At 37.4% G+C, this 22,008-nt stretch overlaps 1 protein-coding gene across 6 annotated transcripts in view; it reads right to left on the minus strand.

Annotated features, from left to right (window-relative positions):
* Window positions 1-3,351: 3,351 nt before the first annotated feature.
* norpA (no receptor potential A) overlaps window positions 3,352-22,008 on the minus strand; it is a 136,163-nt gene continuing 117,506 nt past the window's right edge. For 3 of the 6 annotated variants that reach the window (XM_073973763.1, XM_073973764.1, XM_073973765.1), the window contains exons 6-16: window positions 16,779-16,858; window positions 11,824-12,060; window positions 11,585-11,751; window positions 11,299-11,509; window positions 11,144-11,237; window positions 10,909-11,073; window positions 9,408-10,837; window positions 9,130-9,333; window positions 8,909-9,065; window positions 8,757-8,846; window positions 3,352-3,848 (exon numbers count right to left, since the gene is read on the minus strand). In XM_073973763.1, coding sequence (XP_073829864.1) covers window positions 3,780-3,848; window positions 8,757-8,846; window positions 8,909-9,065; window positions 9,130-9,333; window positions 9,408-10,837; window positions 10,909-11,073; window positions 11,144-11,237; window positions 11,299-11,509; window positions 11,585-11,751; window positions 11,824-12,060; window positions 16,779-16,858 — 2,904 coding nt within the window. In that variant the 3' untranslated portion in view covers window positions 3,352-3,779. The remainder of the gene's footprint in view (window positions 3,849-8,756; window positions 8,847-8,908; window positions 9,066-9,129; window positions 9,334-9,407; window positions 10,838-10,908; window positions 11,074-11,143; window positions 11,238-11,298; window positions 11,510-11,584; window positions 11,752-11,823; window positions 12,061-16,778; window positions 16,859-22,008) is intronic. The other 3 variants (XM_073973766.1, XM_073973768.1, XM_073973767.1) reach the window with 1 other exon arrangement.

A 22,008-nucleotide genomic window follows, 5' to 3' on the forward strand; every position in this document is an offset into this window, starting at 1 on the left:
CTCTCTAGATCATGAAGATCTCTCCTGACGTGCCGGGGTGGAGGAAGCCTGTCCATTAAATCGTGACAGGTAGGCTCACCACGATAACACCCAAGCAGGTACTTATTGTGTTGACGCACTGGTAAAATCTTCGTCTCCTCATGAAGATGGTCCACTGGTGTCATGAGCAGGCACCCTGTTGCAGTCCTCAGGGCAGCATTTTGGCAGGTTTGAATCTTCTTCCACTGCGAAGTGATAACCTTTGCAGACCACGCTGGTGCCGCATAGCTTACCACAGACCGGCCTATTGCATTGTAGGTGTTCAACAAGGTTTCTTTGTCAGCTCCCCAAGTGCTGCCGGCCAGCAACTTGAGCACGTTGTTCCTACTTCTGATCTTATCGCAAATAGCTGTGACATGCGCGGACTACTTAAACATGCTGTCGAACGTTACACCCAGTATTTTGGGGTAGTTAGTGGTCAGAATCAGTGCACCATCGACCAATATGTTCAGTGGGAGCCTCATTTCAGCTGTCCATGTGGCGAACAGTGTGGCAGTGGATTTAGCGGCGGATATTTTCATATTCCTCAGATGTAAGAACTGCACTAGGTCAGCTATGTAGACATTTAACCTATCACATATGTCATCGATGATAGTACCCGACGCCACCGACGCCAAGATCGTACAATCATCCGCATACATCACGATCTCTATACCGTCTGGAGGGTGTGGAATTTCAGAAAGGTAGAGATTAAACAGTTCCGGAGATATCACCCCTCCTTGGGGAACTCCCTGTTTCACTCTACGGGTTTTGGACTTCTTGTTTCGGAATTCCACAAACGACTGGCGTCCGCACATATAGTTGATTACCCAACGTTTCAAACATGGTTGGAGATTAGTCTTCTCTATATCCTCGAACAGCTTGGCATGGTTGACGGTATCGAAAGCCTTCAATAGGTCAAGAGCCACCATGACTGTTCGGTCGCACGGCCTTTTCTGATTCAGTCCTCTACTGATATGTGTGGATATGGCGTCTAATGCTGTTGTAGTACTATGCATTTTCCGAAATCCATGTTGATGTTGGGCAACTGGAAAACACCTTCTCATCGTGGGGAGGAGTAGTGCCTCTAGGATCTTTGCTACTGGCGACAGGAGCGAAATCGGCCTGTACGATTCACCTGTGCTGGCATTCTTGTCAGGCTTCAGTAACGGGACCACCCTGCCAACTTTCTAGGCTTCTGGTATGTTATGGGTGGCTAACGATAGGTTCGACCAGGGGCCGTCACCTCAACAATTATGTGTTAATGTGTTTCTTTGTTGTTGTTGTAACAGTGTTTATTAATATGTTTGTATTTTCATTCTGCTGCTCAATATGGCTCTGGGTCTATCTCCAGTTCCAGGATGGGATGTAGCCACAGATCCACTGGAGTTAGATGAGTAGGTTTGGCGGGGCAGTTGAAAAGGTTTTCTTGGAAAACGTTTATCCAGAGATTCTTTAAAAAAATATTACGGAGAAACACAGTATGGATCCTTTATTATTCGATCCGATGACTAGGATTGTTGTATTGTCATCTCAGTAACTATTCAAATTTGAAGGCATAACTGTATGTGGCATAGACTCGCAAGTTTACTTCTCCAGCTGTAAGTCGCTTCACCCTCAACTTTGAAACGTAGTATTCATTCCTACAGCCATAATTATCAATATGAAATAGACCCGTCTCTAATTTGAGATTTTTCCAGTGCTTGAGAAATAAGTATCGATGCAAAGGCTTTCGGCTGGGTTGCAATATTTTGAAAGTGGGAAAGTCAAAATATGTTTTCCTTGGGTATGACATTTTTACCGTTATTTGTCTTATTTTACATCAATGTCGTGCTTTGATATTGTTAAAGTTACGAAGTTTTTCGGCAATTCACACACACACGACCCGAACGCAACGAAAGAGCACACAAATGTTTTGATTTGTTTTTGTTTTGCAGCATGCGTGCATACACCGTTACTAACACACTGTCAAAAGTTGCAAATATTGAGAATTTTGTGTGCCCTCTTCTTGGTCGGCTGTGTTTTACATTAGACAATCTTAACCTGAGACAATTCGCAGACTGTTGGTAAGAGAGGATGTGGAAATGTAAAGAACTAGCTCAGTGTTCACCAGCGAGCTGCTACTGAGAGCAAATTATCGTAACTTTCAATCCAAAACACACGGTAATGTATGCTCAGTTGCTCTCAGTACGGGCTCGCTGGTGAACACTGTTCTAAACCATAGCTGAGCAAAATAATAAAAGAGACTATTTAAGGGAGAATTACATTTACATTTTTCTTGATATTTCGTTAATTGTTTTTAACATAAATGTTGTCCAAAATATAAATTAATAAAAAAATATGAATAAATATATGCATAAAGGTTGATGTCTACATTGTTCCAAAAAGAAAGAGAAAATTCCTTCTAGCACACAGACGTGCTCAGCGTTGTTCTAAACATTTCAATTGTAATTCGACAATTTCTTTGTAATTCATTACATTCCATTTTAAATTCGTATTATTTAATTTTTAATTAGAATTTTTCATTTGTAATTCGAATATATGCATTTGTAATTCAATGAATTTCATTTATTTTCGAATTACAATTGCAATACTTGAATTGTAAAATAAATTTTACAATTTACAATGTTTCGAATTAAATTTGAAAAAATAAAGTGCTAGTCTTACGACACTCTTCGATAAATTTAAAATTGCCGCAAGTAAAATTGCCTAATGTAAATAAGGTCTACACCAAATTGTTTAATTAGTTAAACTTATTCCACAACTACAGCTGTTATCCTTTCACGCTTCTTCTAAAACGAATGCGTGGCATTTCTTTAAATGATGGTGCATTATTTGGTCATTTGTTTATAATAAATTGTTTGATTTTTTTTTTTGTAATTATAAAAAAGAATTACCTAACCCCGTTTAATTTGGAATGAATTCCGTGCCACCGGGTTAAGTAATTCTCAGATAGGTGGTTAAACGGAAACTCTTTGGGATATTTTGTTTTCATTCAAAATACTGTTGTTGTTTTTTTTTATTATTTATGGATAAGTTTATATAGAGTTTACTTTGTTGTTTTTATAAATTTGACTAGATTTCTTTTGTTGTTGTTAAATTATTATTATTATTATATTTTGTATAATCGGTGTATATTTGTTTGGAATTTTCATATATATCTTTTATTTATAGGCTGTTAATATTGAAAAATACAAACTATACATTTCTTATGTTTTAATAATAACTTTTTATTTAGTTTGGTTTTTAAATATTAACAGTTTGTTTTTTTTTTTAATTGAGTTTTTTTTCATTTTCCTGTTTAATAAATATCTATTATAATTATTTTAGTTCTTTTTCTTTCTTTGTTAAACTTAATTTAACTTTACTTATGGCTATTTAAATATTTCATTAAACTTATTTAAATAAATTATGTTCTTTTACTTAGATAATATATATATATGTTTGTATGTATTTTCAGCTAAACTTTGTTCTTCTTAAACATTAATATTTCGATTGCATTTTTTTTGGTTTGTAGATATTTTTTAGCCAAATGATTTTCGTTCTAGGATTTTGCTTTTTTAAAGGAAAATACCTAAAATGCTGTTCATTCTCATTCTCTTTGGCTTTTGATAGAAAAATACTCTCTTCTATTTTACATGAGACCCCTTGTATTAGTTTGTAGTTATGTAAGTGTGTTATTATAAAACTTTTGTTTGTTTAAAAATATAATATTATTGTTTTGGCGTATTTTTCTGTTGGGTATCCTCAGTTGGCAAATCCTAGGCATAGAATTCAGATTTTCCATGTAGTTTATAGGCCTCTTCTTCCACTTTGTACATATCTAAGAGCTGTAAAATCAAGAAAAGAGCAAACACAGACAATTAATTAAAGAGAATTAATTATTAATTAAATATCACTATAAATGACCTTCGCCTTAATAAGGCAAATATAAAAAATGATTAAATTTGTTTTGTTCAAAAAAAAATAACAATAAATATTTAATATTAGTCATTCATATTTTTATATACACTTGTTAAAGCTACTATATAATTATGTTTAATGACTTCACAACGTTAACTGCCAACAAAAAATTGAAAAGTTCGGAAAGGTTTATTTTCACAGGCAAAGTACAATCATAACAGTTGTAAGTCCTTGGTAGAGAAGCAGCTTGGCATTCATGTCTAAGTTGTTTGTGATAGAAGAATAAAGAACTGCCGAACGAAACTCGAACTAGGTTGCCCTTTGTCTTTTACTCTTTTGCTGTAAATGACTTAAGCAGGAAAGCCAGACGCTTTACCGTGGCTTTAACTCTTAGCCACCACCAAAGAGATTTTCCATTGAATTAAGTCTCTATAAAGATGTATTTTATAGATGGAGGTAACTTTAAAGGAACCTTACGTAGAATTAATCGTTTCTAACGGTATTATCTTTAATTACAGACTTCTTTAAAGGGGTATTATATAGAACAAACGTCATCTAAAGCAGCCCAGAAGAAGCCTTTCTAAATTGTCTTTTGTAGATAGATACAGCCTAAAGGCCCGTGTAAAGGGTACTTTTACATATAGGAGTCCCTCTAAAGTGGTGTTCTGTAGATACACTGTCCATTGATTGATAAAAGTTGTTTTAAACGGGGCTTTTATATATACATATAGAAGCCCCTCTAAACTGTATATAGGACTTTATAGTAGGGTGGGGGCTATTTGAACATCTTAAGGTGCGCTTCGCGTTTCTGATTATTGGGTTGTACTGAGCAAACAAGTCCACTAAACCATACGTCTACGATGAAAGTCGACCCACCCAATTTTGACTAGAAGTTTTTCATCATCATTCGTCACGTTTTTTCTAAACCATTGAGATTTTCGATCCAATACTAAGACAAAAATGGTAGCCATAGTAATTTAAAACCCTCTAGTACATCGTAAAAAGCATTTTTGAACATTGTTCATCCTTCATTTTGTTATTTATTGTCATATATTTATGAAATTCTGGTATTTTATCCCCACTGGCGTATGATTTATAAAAATGATTATGGTACCCCCTAGCGTATAACTATAATTAATTCACCATAATTCAGAAGCATTTTCAATGATTTGCTACTAATTTTTATCACAAACGCGAAGCGCCCATTAAGATATTTTTCTTCCATACAAATCGCTCAAGCCTACTCCATAGTCTATAATCTGTGCTCAGGTAAAGAAAATTGATCGACTAACTATTTAGTCTCCTCAGAATAGGGAATGATAGCTGGTCCTGCAAGGACACTCTAGGAAAGAGGTGAAGGCGCAGATCGCAAGTCATACACTGAATTTAAAAGAATGTGGTTCGACTCATCACTAAAAGTGACTAGGTTGTCTCGTCTGGTAGCACACACACTGCTCTAAATCGAAACAGGCAAACCGTGTGGTTTCTTTCCTCATGATCGGTGCTGTTGAAATCTACCATAAAAGCAACGCTGGACATCAAACAATAGAATATTTTTGGAGCGCCTTCGGGCTGAGGGAGTTAATAACATGGGTCTGAGCTCTCTGGAACAGTGATACTCAACTTGGGAGCGGCTAAAAGTGACTACATGAAACTGCACCTATGTTGACCATCTATAAGGATAGATCCAAAATTGAACAAGTAAAGAAGTATCCGTCGGCTTTGCCGACAGAGATATACCCTCAGCCTATTTGAATTTAAGCTATCATCTACGGACAGATCGAATGTATTTAGGGTCTTTTCAGAATTTTGTGGCCCTTTTTGGACATTTGATCTTGCCGACAAAAATGTGGATTAGGATTAAAATCCAAAAGTGTTGCGGAAGAGGTACTTAAAGGAATGGACCGATATAGTCCATTACGGAAGTTGGTCTTATTTTTGATAGTTATTTTGAAAGTTAAACTAAATTTGGACAACATATTAGGACATCCAAAGTTTTGAACAAATTGGTTGCCCCGTTCAAGAGACATCGTGCATTCCATTTTGCATTTTTAGTGAAATTTTTTAAATATTGAGGAAGAAGTACCGGAAGTTGTTGCCCATCTTCGAACTAAGACTAAGTTTTGACAAAATATGACGAAAACCAAATTTTGGACCAAATCGGTTGATCAGTTCGAAAGTTATAGTGCTCTCCGGTATATGGTGCTATGGGGTTTTACACCTTTCGGGCAGTTTTATCAAGAAGAATGGACTTGCCCCTGAAAAAACTTTTACCGTCGTAATTGAGGCAGCGAATGCATGTTGCTTCAACAGAAATAAAAGTGATTCGAGAGCAAGTCTTAAAGTGAACTTATCTGAAATGTTGTGTGGGAGGTACGCAAAGGAGTGGACAAATATAATCCATATTCAAAACTGATATACATATTGTAGATATATTAGGTGTAATGTATGGACCACATCGGTCACTACCTTCGAGACTTATCGTGCGCACAATTTTTCCGAACATTTTTGAACTTTTGTGGGGGAGGTACCTGAAGAAGTGACCCGCTATGGCTTATCTTCGAACTTAAGCTAAGTTTGGACAAAATATTACGAAAGCCACAGTTTGGACCAGATAAAACTTGTACCGTCGTATGGGGTCGGCGAATACAAGATGTAACAACAAAAACCGAAGCGATTCGAGAGCTGGTCCTAAAATGAACTTTTCTGAAATTTTGTGTGGGAGGTACCCGAAGGAGTGGACCGATTGAGTCCATATTGGATCTCATCTATGCTTGGTAGAAATTTCACGATGTGCAAAGTACGGACCACATCGGTTACTCCCTTCAAGAGTTATCGTGCGAACAAATTTTCCGAACATTTTCGAACTTTTGTGGGGGAGGTAACGGAAGGATTGGACCGATATAACCCATCTTCGAACTTAAACTAAGTTTGTACAAAATATTACGAAAGCCAATTTTGGACCCAATCGGCTCATCCGTTCGATAGTTATCGTGCGCACCAACCAGCCAGACAAACAGACAAACGGACGGACATTGCTAAATCGACTCCAAATTGTCTGAAACACATTTCGTCCAAACATACTTAGGGTCTAAAACCCTTATTTCGATGAGGCACATTTTGCCCGTATGAAAGTGTATATACCCTCGTTAGCATAAATGCTGAGTGTATAAAAAGGACCGGTGTTTATGGCAAGGAGCTCAATGTCCGACATTCCTATCAGTTAAATCAGTAATTCAAACCATTATACCGGTATTTGTCGATAATCAGGCGTCACTCCTGTCACTAAATTTTTTACTTTATCTAATCCAAGGCCATTTACATGTGTAGATATCTGTTGGGAAAGTCTAAGAATTAAATTATATTCTGGTGGGTGTCGGGACATTGTGACATCGCGAGGAACGAGATAGCTGATGAGCTGCGACATGCGGAATCACAGTCTTCTTATATTCTGGGCATCCACAACTGTATAATTTCACCAGCAAACAAGACAAGTTATACGCCGTTCAAATTAAACGCGAATATTATATCGAGCTCGTTTCGTTGATTATCTGAACGATCGCGTCGAAAAACTTCTTCCGTACTTCAGAAAATTGTGGTGGGGCAAAAGCAAGCCGAATATTTCAGGCTATATGAAGATTAAGGTGCCAGTGTCCAATTTTATATAATACTGGTGGGTTACTCTCTATCGCGATGCGTAAGCAAAATGCGATGCGTAAGGAAATAAAATGCGTCTCCAATGTGTTTTCGTTTCTCCTTTTGCAACTATTTTTGTTCCATTTTCCTTTCTGGCATCAGCGCAGTCTGTAATACAAAAGCCTATGTCAAAATCGTGCATTAGCGCAAATATCTTGCGCTAACAAAATACCAAACTCATCGCAATACAGAGTAACCCCCTGGACACAGACATTCGGTGCCAAAAATAGCTCATCTGCTTCTCACCTATCAAGCTTAGAACCTGCAGTCATTGTTTTTTCTCAAGATGTCTAATTTTTCTTATTTAAACGAAACCATTGTCTACGTAAAAAGTGATCCTTCTAGTAAATGTAAGGAAGTCCGAAACAGGGATGGAAACTCTAGAGGGCTTCTTTGCTATCAAAAAAATTTGAAAAGTAATAAGCAATTAAACTACTGTGATGCTTATTAAGTTCGAGTATATCCCCTACAGAGTTCGTTTCAAGTTCAAGGGACATACAAACAATGTTATATGAGAATACATTTTTTTTGTTAGGTGTTCTTAAGACTGGTACGTGTACCATATTCTCTAACACTAGTGCCCACGCTTGGGATGTAAAATGCCGTTTGCATTAGAACTTTTTGCCGGGTTAAACTTCTTCATGAGTGTTTATTTCCACACTATTACAGATAAATATTTTCTATGCGAATTGCATAATATACCAATAAATTGTTGCATACTTTTAGGCCAATTGACTTATTTAAAATTTTTCAACAAACACACACACGCACGCACAACTGTTAATATTTACTACAATAGAATAAAACAATGAACAAATTACTTCAATATTTTGCTTGTTTCATCTCTGTCTGTACGTTTCTTTGTTTTTGTTTTGCTATGTGTATCGAGCACATTCTATCTAGATATGATATGGAGTTAATGGTAATGTTTTGGATGACAACTACACATACATATATCGACAAATATAATTATTGGATCAATAATCACATTGTGTTGATGATTCTGTGATGAAATTCTACTATGGACTATAATGTTTTGTGTTGTTGTTTTTGTTTTCAGTTTAGTTCTATAGCATTACATAGAGGCAGATCTACTTTGCTACTGTGTCATTCTGCTGCGGCAGTGTGTCGTTTAGTACCTTTTGTACATCAGTACTAAATTCCTCGACTTGTTTGGTATGGGCCATTTTTAGTTTTTCCATGGCACGGCCTTGTTTAACACCGATTTGCTGAAAAAACAAGAGAAAATGTTATTCCACTTGGCACTCACAACAAAACAGAGGACACCTACCTTCTTCTCTTCCATGAAGCGTTTAATGTTATTTTGTCTTTTCTCTCTTAGACGTCGATCCTTTTCGTTTTTAGTCTTTAAAGTTTTGTCGTTTTGTACCTCTTTGGCGGTATCGGCTGAAGTCTTAGCCTGTTTGGCATTCAAATCCTTGACATCCCTGTGATGGTTATGTACGGTTGGGTAAATTAAAGAAACAATTTCGTGTTAAAACATTCACCTACCTTGCATGTCTTTCTTCCAGTTGCTTGATTTGTGATGCCTGTACTGTTAACATGAGAGCCTTCATGGCTTCTTGAGAATCTTGGACATGTTGACGCAACAGATCCCATTCTTCCTTCTTGTGTTTGGCAATCATTTCAGTCCATTGTTTAGTTTGTTCAGCAATGGCATTCTTAATGGCCGAGTCATTGCGGATTTCATCCTTGCTGCAAGGGTGGAATAATGAAGAACAATTAAAAAATATTTCCCCAAATATTACCAATTCTTCTGTTCTCCTTACCTTTTTCCCTTGATCAACTTGTCGATGGCGGCATTTTGTGTCTTCTGCACAGCCATACGCTCCTTTGTATGCTTCTTCTTGAGGGTATCCAATTCTTTGTTTTGCTTCTTGGCCACCTTCTGGAAACCCTTCTCACTGCGCAACGATTCCAATGTAACCGGCTCAAATACCAATGGTGCTTCCTTCTTCTCTTCTTCCTTAGATTTACCAGCATCTTTGGCAGCACCACTGCTTTGCTCTTCAATACCTAATCCCTTCAATTGTTCGTTTTGCTTCTGCGCTGCACCAGCAAAACCTCTGGGATCCGAAAGCATTGCCATGAAATCTTCAAAGCCATCTGGTACATAAATTTTCAATTCAATCTGAATGAATAACATGGGCAAGGACATGGGGAAATTGGCTTCTGTACGCAACGATACATGGCGATAGCCCGCCTGCAGACCATCCATGGGCAAGATGCGTTGACCAATCATTTTTCCACTCTCTTCATAGACACCGAAACGTAGCACAGCCAAGTCGGGCAAGACGACTTTACGGAATACAAAGGGATCTTCATTATATACGGGATTGAGACCATTGTTGGGTACCAAACGGGTACGGAATTCTTTTTTCACTGTATCGGAGGGAAGACCAAACATATCGACTTCAACATAGGTGCCGACCTTCTTGTCTGACAAGAATTGACCGGCAATGATTTTCACCGAACATTGAGCAGCAATTACACCGTCCACTGGGGCATCGGCAAAGGGATCAAAGTCCTTGTCGGAACGACGCATAAAATCGGGTTTCAGCAAATAGCCACAGCCACCGTTATATTCAAATTTGCCCTGGTTCAATTGCATGGGCAGATCTGATGTCTGGAAATTCAGGGAGACCATCTGACAGCCAGCATTCCAGAAGACCTGAGGCATGTAGTTGGAAGAATCAGCACGTGTACCCTTGGGATAAATTCGAGACATTTGACGCTTGTTGTAATTGACGAAATCGATGGAATTCTGCTTTAGGTAATTCATGCCGGCCGATTCGGCAAATGAAGACATGTTGTGGGCAATGTTCTTTTCGATGGCCTTATCGAAGCCCTGGAATTTAATGGGTTGGGCATAATTGACCATTGACGACAGCCAAGGGTGGACATTGGTTGTGGAGCCACTGTAGGCTGCTGGTTGTTCACCACCCTCTGCGGCAGCACCATCGGCCGGTGCCCCATCAGGACCAGGCTCACCAGCCGCAGGCTCTGGTGGTGGCGGCGGGGCTTCTTCTGGCGGTTTGACAGCTGTGGCATCTTCAACGGGGTCATCATCAGTTTTCAGTTCACCCTTGAGCCACAATTCCAATTCGACTTTTTCCACCTCGGGCTTCATGCGTTTGTTTTTAATCATAATCTTACGTTGTAATTTGCAAGGCGGTGGGAGTGGTAAACCCGGTTCCAACTGTCCACAATATAAAATGAAAATTTAGAAAAAAAGCCAAAAAGCTAACCGTGCATAAAAAACACACTTACCGGATGATCGGGTAGGGGTTCCTTTAGCAAGAGTTCACCAAAGAAGTCATCACAGTATTTGGCTAATTTATATTGCTGGGCACGATTGCAGTGATTTTCAAATGACAAAATAACCGGATAACTGGAGGCCACAAATGCACAATCGGCAATAGCTTGTATGCAGTCCTGGACGAAGCGAAAAGGAAATTGGGAATTATGATCTATGTGATAGGAGAATGCAATTCTCTTGTCTCACCTTATACAGAATTTCAGTACAGTAGGCGTGACCGTGAGTAACAATAGGTTCTTCATCTTCACCTTTTCCATTCCAGCAATCCAATTCAACACAGCTAAAGACAAATGGTAATTTTGAGAATTTACGTACGCAACACTTGTCTTACAGACACTTACCGACATCCGGCCAACAATGTTTGCCGATACATTTCCACTGATGATTTACCACCGATTTGTCTGCCCGATAAGTAGGTATTGTGTGAGCTATTTATATAGTAATGGGACAATGGTTGCTCCATGTCCTGGTACATGTCTAGACGATCCAAAAACACGGGGGCATTTTCATCGGACATCAGGTAACGCTTAAAGCCATCTAAAGAGAATTCACCTGCAAAGAGCCGCAAAAAGGGGTAAATGATGATTCTCTATCAAAAAGTGTGTGGTGGATTGCATCACTACTTACCAGCCTTTTTTCTATCCTCATTCAATTCATAATCATTGATAATTTCTGTACAACGTTTCTCTTCATAGAGGGGATATAAAATTTCATTCATGCGTGGATCACGCTGCTTCTCATTCATGAATTGTATGAACTGTTCAAGGCTTATGACTTCTGATTTGCCTTTGGTTCTATAAGAGGAGAAGAGGAGGATGAGTACTCCCGTTGATAAAAATCCAAAATATGTTAGTTGGTCCACTTACATCGTTGTAAACAATTCTTCGATATCATTTCTGGGACAGACTTTGTGATACAAGGCATAAAACTTATCGAATGTAAATTCGTCCCTGGTCATTGTGGCGCTCTTGTCATCGGGCAGTCCACAATCTTTGATACATTGATATACCAATTTTTCTGTTTTGCCTGAGGCGAAGGTTTTGGCGACAACTTTTATGGGAATTTTCCCTCCTTTTTCCACTGAAAATGATAAACGCATCCAACTGTCAAGAGAGCGAGATAGATAGTGAGAGAGGAAGAGGATAAGAAACTTATTAAATCATTGCATTATTAAGAAATTTTCTGTTATTTACAACAACAAAATTTAAATATATTAGTAAATAAATGGATTATGAAAACAATCTTACCTTTTTGTGAATTTTTTTGGTCTAATATCATTAACTTACCCTTTTTTAGAGAAGAAATAAGCACCTGGGCTATAGATTTTTTTATCGGAGACATAGACATAGTTTAAGAAAAGAAAAAAAAAATTGATTTGGAGTCATCGTCCCGCCCTAGCCCTAGCATCACAATTTCAAGGATTTGTCTAATCGATATAAGCGACTTGGCGTATAATGAGCAGTCGCTAAGAAAAATGTAGGTAGACCACAACATATCGCGGGAGAAAAGTAGAGAGCTTAAACTCATGTTTTGCCATCAGACATAAAAGGTTTAATAGAAGAAAGAAAATGTGATTTGGAGTTATCTTCTCGACAAAGTAGCATAGCAACGGCTAAATATTTCCTATCTATGTAAAGTTCCCCAACAGTCAGAACCCACTGTATTGACTTACTCACTCCGGAACAACCTACTGAAAAAGGAATCAAAACGATGCAAGAGGAGCTCTTAAATTTCACTTTTTTCGAATTTTGTGTGTTGAGGTACCCGAAGGAGTGGACCGATATAGTCCATATTCCAAAGTGATACATGACTAGATGAAATAATACGAAACTACCTGCGAGAATTATCTTGCGGATTTGCTATTTTGGTGGGTGCCGTCAGGGTTTTTTGGAGCGTTAAGGCCAATATCTCAGGAAGTATGGACTTGCGGAAGAAAAAAATGTTACCGTCGTAAAGGGAGCCGCAAGGACAACCTACTGAAAATAATTTCAGAACGATCCAAGAGCAGCTCTTAAACTTCACATTATACGAATTTTGTGTGGGATGTACCAGAAGGAGTGGACCGATATAGTCCATATTCGAACCCGATCTATATCTGGAAGGAATAATACGATGTTCAAAGTTTAGACCATCGATAGCTCCCTTCGAGAGTGATTGTTCACACCATTTTGTGGGGAAGGTACTCGAAGGAGTGGATGTCCCACTTTCGAACTAAAACTAATTTTCGACAAAATATTACGACACCCAAAATTTCGTTCGAATCAGTTAATCCGTTCGAGAATTATCGTGAGCACCAGCCAGACAGACGGGTTTAAGCTCCTTTCATTTAAAGTTGGTTCAAGAGCACCGTCTTATTTAACTAATGGTTTTGGAACCCCAGGTATGTTTGACAAATTTCGTGCACACGACAATTCTCGAACGGTTCAATAGCCACTCCTTCGAGTATCTTCCCCACAAAAGTGCAACATGTATCGCTTTCTATTGGGTCCAAAATTTGCACATCGTAGTATCTCTTCCAGGCATAGATTAGGTTCGAATATAGACTATACGGTGCACTTTTTCAGATACCTATGACACAAAATTTCCAAAATTTTCGTAAAAGTGCAGTTTTAATACATTGCTCGGCTAATTTTAAATTTCAGAGGCATGTCCACACCTCTTAAGATAATGACCCAAAACCAGTTCTTTTGGATGAGTGTCACGATCAAAAGAAATCACTCCCAAAATTAGATCCAGTTCCAAGAAAACCAATGTGGGTCCATTCCTTCAGGGGTCACCTCCGCAAAAGTTCAACAATTTAGTGCTTTATTTCCGTTTGCTATGGGAAGCTAATACTTCCTGAGGTATGGGTTTCGACATTTCCCAGTGTATAGGGTCACTCCCTGTGGTCTTTGTAACAAGGCTAAAATGTTATTCTATATTCTTTTCGCGATAAGAAAAACTATGGTTGGTTTTTTTGTGTAGACTGTGTTGATTGGGACTGTCAGTCGAATTATTAGGCCCACTTTTTAGGATGCCTACCACACAAACTCCTAAAATTTTAGTTGATAAACTTCCAAACCTTATTTTTTACCGACGAAAATTGTACCCTCCACCATGAGATGGAAGGTATAGTTATATTTGGTATTCGTTTGTAACACACCGAAATATTCGTCAGTCTATTCCTAATTCGATGTAAAGAAATCAAGATACAGCTCGCAATTTTTATGATAGAGCTTTTGATATAGCCTCCATTTTTGGGGGCCTTCCGATTTTTGGTATTTTTAAGGGTTTATCCTCACTATTTCACAGAAATGGCTGAAATTTGGTATTTAAACTTCTCTGGAGCTACAAAACACTTCCCTAAGAATTTGTCGGTGCAGTTCCACATTTTAATATAGCCCCCATGGAACGCTGTTTCCCGATTGTGGGAATCGTTAAGGTTTTAGCCAGAGAATCCAACCGAAATAGCTGAAATTTCGTATTTAGTCTTCGTTGGGGGATTAAAATATTCCCGCAGAGAATCATAAATGCAGGTCCATGTTTTTAAGTAGGCCCCATAGAAAGGTGTCGCTCGATTTTCGTTATTTTCAAGGAATTAATTGCATTATCCAACTGAAATAGCTAAAATTTTGTATTTGGTTTTAGTTGTGGGTAAAAACATTTCTGCAGGGATTTGTAGGTATAGGTTCACGTTTCTACATAGCCCCCATTGAACGGTGCTTCCGGATTTCGGGAATTTATACGGTTTTCGCCACATTATCCAACCGAAATAGCTGAAATTTGGTATTAAGTCTTCGTTGGGGGATGAAAACATACCCTCCGAGAATGGTCAGTGCAGGTACACGTTTTGATGTACCCGTTACAGTTCGGTACCTCTCGATTTTCCGTTTTTTAAAGGTTTTAGCCACATTTTTTAACCAAAATGGTATTTAGTCTCCATTGGAGATATAAAATATTTCTGCACAGAATTGTCGGTATTGATCTTCGTTTTGATATAGCCCCCATAGAACGGTTTCGTCCGATTTTCTTTATCTCCAAAGTTCTAGCCACATTAAACAATAGAAATGGAATCTGTTTTCAATATAATTTATCGTGGAGGGTATAAAAGTTCGGTACAGCCGAACAAAACGCACTTTTTACTTGTTTAAATTAGGGATCTGTTCAAAGGACATTTTGGTCCTCCACTGTAAAAAAACAATGACTTTTTTACTTGTTTTTTTTTAACAATTGAAATGTTGCTCTTATTACTGGAATCATAATTTTCTTGGGATCGGAAATAGTTATTCGCTTATTTGACCCATTTGACACATACTTTTGGCCCCTATCGATTTTTATTTAAAATCATTAGGAAACCAATCCCTGTTTCATACTACGAAGCGAGAAATGTTTCAAACTCGATCGGAAAGTTGTTTGCTTGCTGTCATCAAAAAGTGTGAAAAGCCGCAAACACTGTGACACGGCCTGTTTTACAGCTTCCTCTGATGTTGGGGACGAGAAATGCCTCAAGGGTATTTACCATTCTTTGGATAGGTATTTTATAAATTTTCAAACGATAGAAATTTTATCGTAGTTGGTTCAGTTTGAATTTGGTTCGGTGACTTTATCAAGTATGCAATGATGCAAAGGTACCAAGGCCTTCACGATTTATTGTGGAAGTCCATAATTTCCGCAAAGTTTTCTAAAACCCTACAGGGACAAATTAAATTTTCCCTTTTTTGTTCTCTAGATATATAGATCTCTTAGAAAAATATTCAAGATCACTCACTCCGGTACATGATCACAAGCCCACCCCCTTAACGTTTTTCTTGTGGAAGTCCATACTTTCCGCTAAGTTCTCTAAAACCCTACAGGGACAAATTAAATTTTCCTTTTTTGGAATAAAATGGGAAACAGAATTTAATATGTGTTACTGATTTAGATCTCTCAGAAGAATATTCAGGTTCACTCCCTCCGGTACATGAACAAAAGCCCGTCCAACACCTCCTGCCCACCCACACACACAAAAGTAGAACAAATTGCAATCTGTTAGAGCCCGTTCTTGAATTTGTTTATGAAGCCAGTATTTATTCATTTATTCATGTATTCATTTTAGTTGAGAATTCAAAAAAAGCATGTTTACGTCCTTGTCAGTGTGAAGGTATTGTCAGGAGATTCAACTCATACTTGTAATAAAATTGCAAATGCAATGAAATTTTTTTGCAATGAAATGGCAATGTTGGGATATTTTTTCTGCTGTGTAGTTTCGTCATCATCATCTGAGCCTCCAACAACGACGGCAGCAGCTGTATTATCACTCTTCTCAATCATCATTTCATGGGGTATAACAACATATTCACGATAACTTTTCTATGATGGTTGAATGGCGGGAAAATTATTATAGTCTATGCAGAAGAGAACTGCAGTTTTATGGAGCTGGAGCAGGGTGGGGCAATAATAGAATGCAGGATTTTCATAGTAATACTGCAAAACCTCATAATAAGGCTTCTACTTTTGTTGTTGCAGCAGGAGCAAAAAAAAAAACTTGAAAAGTCATAAATTATCTGCAGGCCAAATGTTAAAGGTCAGGTGTGATTTGTGCATTCCATGTTACAAATGGGAACTGTTTGAGATATACATATGGAACGCACTTGATGCCATACTGATTAAACACACAGAAAGTTCCAAGTACAATACTTGAATGATAATGAAAAGGAGAGATAGAGGGTATCATGACCTGTCACAAACAACTCCCTTTTACTTACATTTTATGACAAGACATAGTTCCGTACTTACCTTTAACGTTCCATTCCATTTATTAGATTAGATTTAAATAAATTTAATTAACAAATATTTAACTTACTGTTTCATTAAATTTGTCGTTGGACAGACATTGGTGGCCTTATTATTGTGAGTAATGTACCGTAACCCATCTTGCCAACGCTATTTGATAAAATGCGGTTTCGGTTTATTTGAGTTGATGGATGGGTTCGGTTGTATAATTTTGGTGTTGGTTAGTTAGTTGACAAAATGTCACAAAGAAAGACGTGCAAATTTTGTGGAGAAAACAATTTAAATTATTTGTTATTTACATAGACGAAAACAACCAAAAAAGAGTTAGGAACCAACATAGAATAGACATGCAAAATGAAAAGAAAAAAATTATGTTATAAAAATAGTTAGTGCAGTAATAGAATCAAAAAAAATGTATATTAAAAAAAATATAAATAAAACTGATTAAGTAAAATTTATTAAAAATGTATAGCAAAACTTATCTGAGATTTAATCAGACTTAAATCAGTAAAGGTCGAAACGAACCTGTTTTATACAAAGTAGTAAACATCTCGGGGTTCTAATTAATGACCATGATCCCTCAAAGGAAATAAGATGTCGTATAGAAATGACAAGAGATGCATTCTTCAAATATAAAAAAGTTTTGACCAACCATGATATAAATATTGAGACAGAAGTACGATTTATTAAATGTTATGCATGGACAGTCTTATTATACGCTGCAGAAGCCTGGACCATTAAAGCTGCTGACATAAAAAGGCTAGAAGCTTTCGAAATGTAGATTTATCGAAGAGTATTAAAAATACCTTGGACTGCACACGTCACAAATCTCGAAGTACTGACAAAAATGAACCAACGGAGAGAACTTGTATATGTCATCAAAAAACGAAAAACGGCATACTTATGACACATCATGCGACATGGAAAGTATAAGCTTCTGCAGGCAATACTTAAAATGACCATTGAAGGACGCCGTACCAGAGGCAGAAAAGAGATGACTTGGATAAAAAATATAGAAGACTGGACAAATATCAACAACACGGCTAATCTTCTCAGTATATCAAGAAATAGAAGCAGTTTTGAAAGAATTGTCAATAATTTATAAGTGTCATGAAAAAAATATCACATTTGTAATCTACATATGTAATTGAAATGAAATATGCTACAATTGTATGGTCGCTTATATTCGAATACCGAATTTGCAAATAAGGAAGAAGAAGTAAACATCGTAAACCTTTGAAAGATTGCGATATTCATTCGAGTTCGTCTCAAGTTGGTAGAAAAGTATAAAAGTATTCCTCGCGAACCATATTGATTCACTAGATTAACATTCAATTTGTCCAATAATTATGTTAGATTTTGAAATACATATTGATGGTTTTTTAACTTAACCCACATAGCGCCGAGAATTTTTTTGCGAGAAAACTTAAAATTTTGTATGAAAATTGTATTTTTGAGACTTTCTAGGCATTTTTTAAACGGACAGGGGCTTTAAATGGGTTAATACAATTTTTTCCTCCTGCTGCTCCCCTTGTGAGAATAGGGCAACTTCCCATGTAAGGTTATTTTGTCTTAGATCTTGGGTTATTATTAGCTTTGTTCCTTTACTTTTTTAATGGTAAAAGTGGTAAAAGGGAAAAATGTCAAAACTGCTCAAAATTGCTCTCTCATGAACATTTTTACCAGAAAAGTAAAGCAATGTCAAAAAGAAACATACAAAATCAATGTTCGTCTTTTATTTCACAGGTTTTATTTTAGTTTTGTCAGCGTTCGACTTTTTCTTCTGTTTTCGTCCATTTTTTCCTTCATTGTGAAATAATCGTCAAACAAAAGTCGAAAAATCAGTTCTACCATTTTTTACCTGCAAAAATTTGTCTGGTAGCCTGTGGTAGAAGAGAAAGGCATATGTGCTCTCTCTCCTCTCTCACTCTCTTAAAAATTGCTGCCAGTTTTACCACTTTTTGGGGTTAAGGAACGCTTTGCAGGTTAAAAATGGTAACAAATGGTAACAAATGGTAAAGATGGTAACCTCAGGTAAGTAAAGGAACACAGTTATTATTTGTTGCCAGGTGTTTTTTTGGTCGATATCCTTGGGGTTTCCATTCAAGTGCCATCCATTCAGCGCCATTACATTTTTTCTAAAGTTCTAAAGTCCCCAGTTGCTAACATCGACTTAGTTAGACCCGACCCGAAATGGACATTTTTTAATCTTAAATGTATAAGTTAAAAGTTTGACAGTATAATTGTGAACAGAGGGCATCCTTACTTTACTCCCGCGTTTGTGCGAAACAGTTGGCTTATGTTCCCGTTGTAAAGAACTGAGAGTTCTGCATTCTCGTACTTCGCTCTTATTATTTGGATTTTTTTCTGCGGCACCCACTTTTTGCTCAATACTTCCCATATAACAGTTTGTCTGATGGTGTCGATGGCTTTCTTGTAATCGATGAACAGTATATACAGGGGATGGGTGCGACATTTTTCTATTACATTGTTCTGGCCTATACAGTTTCTATTTGGTATGAAGCCAGCTTGTTCATCTCTCCGAATGTTTTGCTGCCTGTCTTTGAATTTAAGTTACAATTTTTGGGAAACTTTACTACGCACAGTGGTTCAGAATCGATTTTTCCTGGTCAAAACTCTGTAACTTTTGAACCAATAGAATTATTTTCATAATTTCTTTTGTTCGACAGACAACATAATCTACCTTCCGATGCATTAAAAAGTTAAAAGGTCAAAGTTACAAATTTGAGTTTTTTCATATTTTGCATCAAAATATGAGTGCTTTTCAGTTTTCATATGTTCTAACCATTTAAAAAAGGCCAGACACCAATAAACAAACTATAAAATTATAAAAAATTAAAAAAAAATTAATATTTTTTCTAAAATTTAATTTTATTTTCCAAAATTAAAAACATACTCTTTGGGGCTATAATTAAGGTAATTTCAAAAATTTGGGTGCCACCGTGGTGCAATGCACGTAGAAGGTCGTGGGTTCGATTCAAAATTTTCAGCTGTGCAAAATACCCCTCAGTGATGTTGGCGACATTTCCTGAGCTTTTCAGCCATGTAAAACTTCTCTAAATGTGGTGTCTTAAGACACGCTGTTCGGACTCGGCGATAAACAGTAGGCCCCATATAATTGAGCTAATATGATTCGGGGTGCTCTCAAGAAGTCTCCCTTGAGCCGTCCGGTATGTTTATTTAACAATTAATTTCAAAAAATTTAAGAAAGTGTTAAACGGATGCAGCTTCCCAAAAAGTTCTAGTCCACTAAATTTTGAATTTCACTAAAATTTAGTACTTGAGGAAAAATCAAATAGCTCACTTCGTGTAAACGCTACGGTAATTTATTGAAACGGTTCTTAAAAAGAACAATTCTACCTACCTAACAAAAAACAATGAACACAATATCAGTTATATATCTCTAGGAACACGCCACGCTCACACCTTCCAATATTTTGGCCTAATTTTTTGATTTCCTTAGTTCCAAAATAATAATAATAATAATTTGTTCCACAAACATCCCAGACGGGACAGGGGAGACTTCTCTCATATCAATGAGTGCACCCCGATTCATATTAGCTCAATGATATGGGACCTACTGTTTATCGCCGAGTCCGAACGGCGTGCCTTACGACACCACTTTATAGAGAAGTTTTACATGGCTGAAATACTCAGGAAATGTCGCCTACATTACTGAGGGGTATTTTGCCACCGTTGAAATTTTTGATGTTGCCTGGACGGGGAATCGAACCCACGACCTTCTGTGTGCAAGGCGGGTGTGCATACCATTGCACCACGGTGGCACCCAAAGTTAGTTAGTTAGTTAGTTCCAAAATATTTACTTTTAAATCCCATATAGAAATTAACAATCGGTGACGACAAAAATTTGGGGTTTTGGCCAGGAAGATCGATTCCTGAACAACTGTGCAACGATGCCTTTTTTCCATGTTGGAGGCAGTCTTTCTTCCTTTCAAGCTGATATGATGTGAAATCGAAGTAACTTAGATCTACTTAGATTCCAAATGTGGTGTAATTTACAAATGTTTCCCTGTTTCCCAACGTTTCTTCCGCAACTTGGTGATATGTGAATGTGGTGTCTTCCCATGTATTGTGTTTGTTTATTGGTAACTTTTGCGAGTTGCCGTGGTTAGGGTGTTTCTGGTTCTGTTGTTTTGGAGTTGTTGTGGGCTTAGTTGTTTTCGCCGCATGTGTCTGGTGTTTCTTCTTGGGTATTTCAATTTGATCTTTATTTCGTCTCTGGTAAGGTCGTGGTCAATGCCAATGTCAGGCCCTCTTTTGTTTCTGACGCCTGGCAGAGAGCTACATTATCTACTCACGTATATGTGATGTCAATGTGCATTTATGAATCTCCTTGTGCGGGAAGATGGAGCCAACCAATGACCAGCTAAAATGTTTGACAGAGTTTCAAGAGTCGCTCACCGTTATTGTTTTAACACCATATCCTTGCTTTCCCATTGTTGAACGGGCGTTGGTGCTGTCGCTCCCTATTTTTCGTTAAAGCCACCTATGCAAATTATGATATCTCCTTGCCGAATTTCGACATCTCACTTCGCTTAAACCCCAAATATCGATCTTATACGACGCCACTAGCTGTTCAAGTTGTGCTAGGCTTTATGCTTCACGAAGAGTTCGTACTTTCCATTGCGCAATATGCGTCCTATTTAGTGTACAAAAGATCATTGACGTAAGATCCTGTTGTAGTTGTTCTGTTTGTTATGTTGTACCCCTACCAACCGTATTTTATGTTATCCTCTTGTGTTGGTGTTGATGCCCAGGGTTGTTTTTAGAATGTCAGGGGACTTCGGATAGATTTCATCTGGAGGGAGCCTCTTTTTTTATAAATATTCGAAAATCAATTTGAGAAGGAATTTTCCTTCTCCGCCGAGATTCGAACCCTACGGTTTGTAGTCTGGCACACTATCCACTAGAATACGCCATTTTTAGGCATTTTTCCTCTAAGGAAATTTTCCCTAAAATTGTAAAACGGAATATGACTCATACTAATGTTCATTGGACTGTGTCAGGTGGCGTAGTAATATTCCTATTGCATTGTTTCCGTACTGGTGGGCGAATGAATTATCTACTAGAATGAAGTTTATACGCCACCTGTTAGGTATCTTATATGCGTGGTATTTGTAGTACCCTTCTGTTGGGTTTCTACTAGCGATTTATTTTCACTATGAAAGCTCAATAACTTAGGAAATCTGTTAGCTCAAATATTATACATGTATGTATGTACGCATGTATATATTTTTCAACTATAACCTGTCCCATAT

This window comes from Musca autumnalis, unplaced genomic scaffold (genome assembly GCF_047663935.1).
Source record: "Musca autumnalis isolate F117 unplaced genomic scaffold, ASM4766393v1 scaffold_3, whole genome shotgun sequence".
Lineage (NCBI taxonomy): Eukaryota > Metazoa > Arthropoda > Insecta > Diptera > Muscidae > Musca > Musca autumnalis.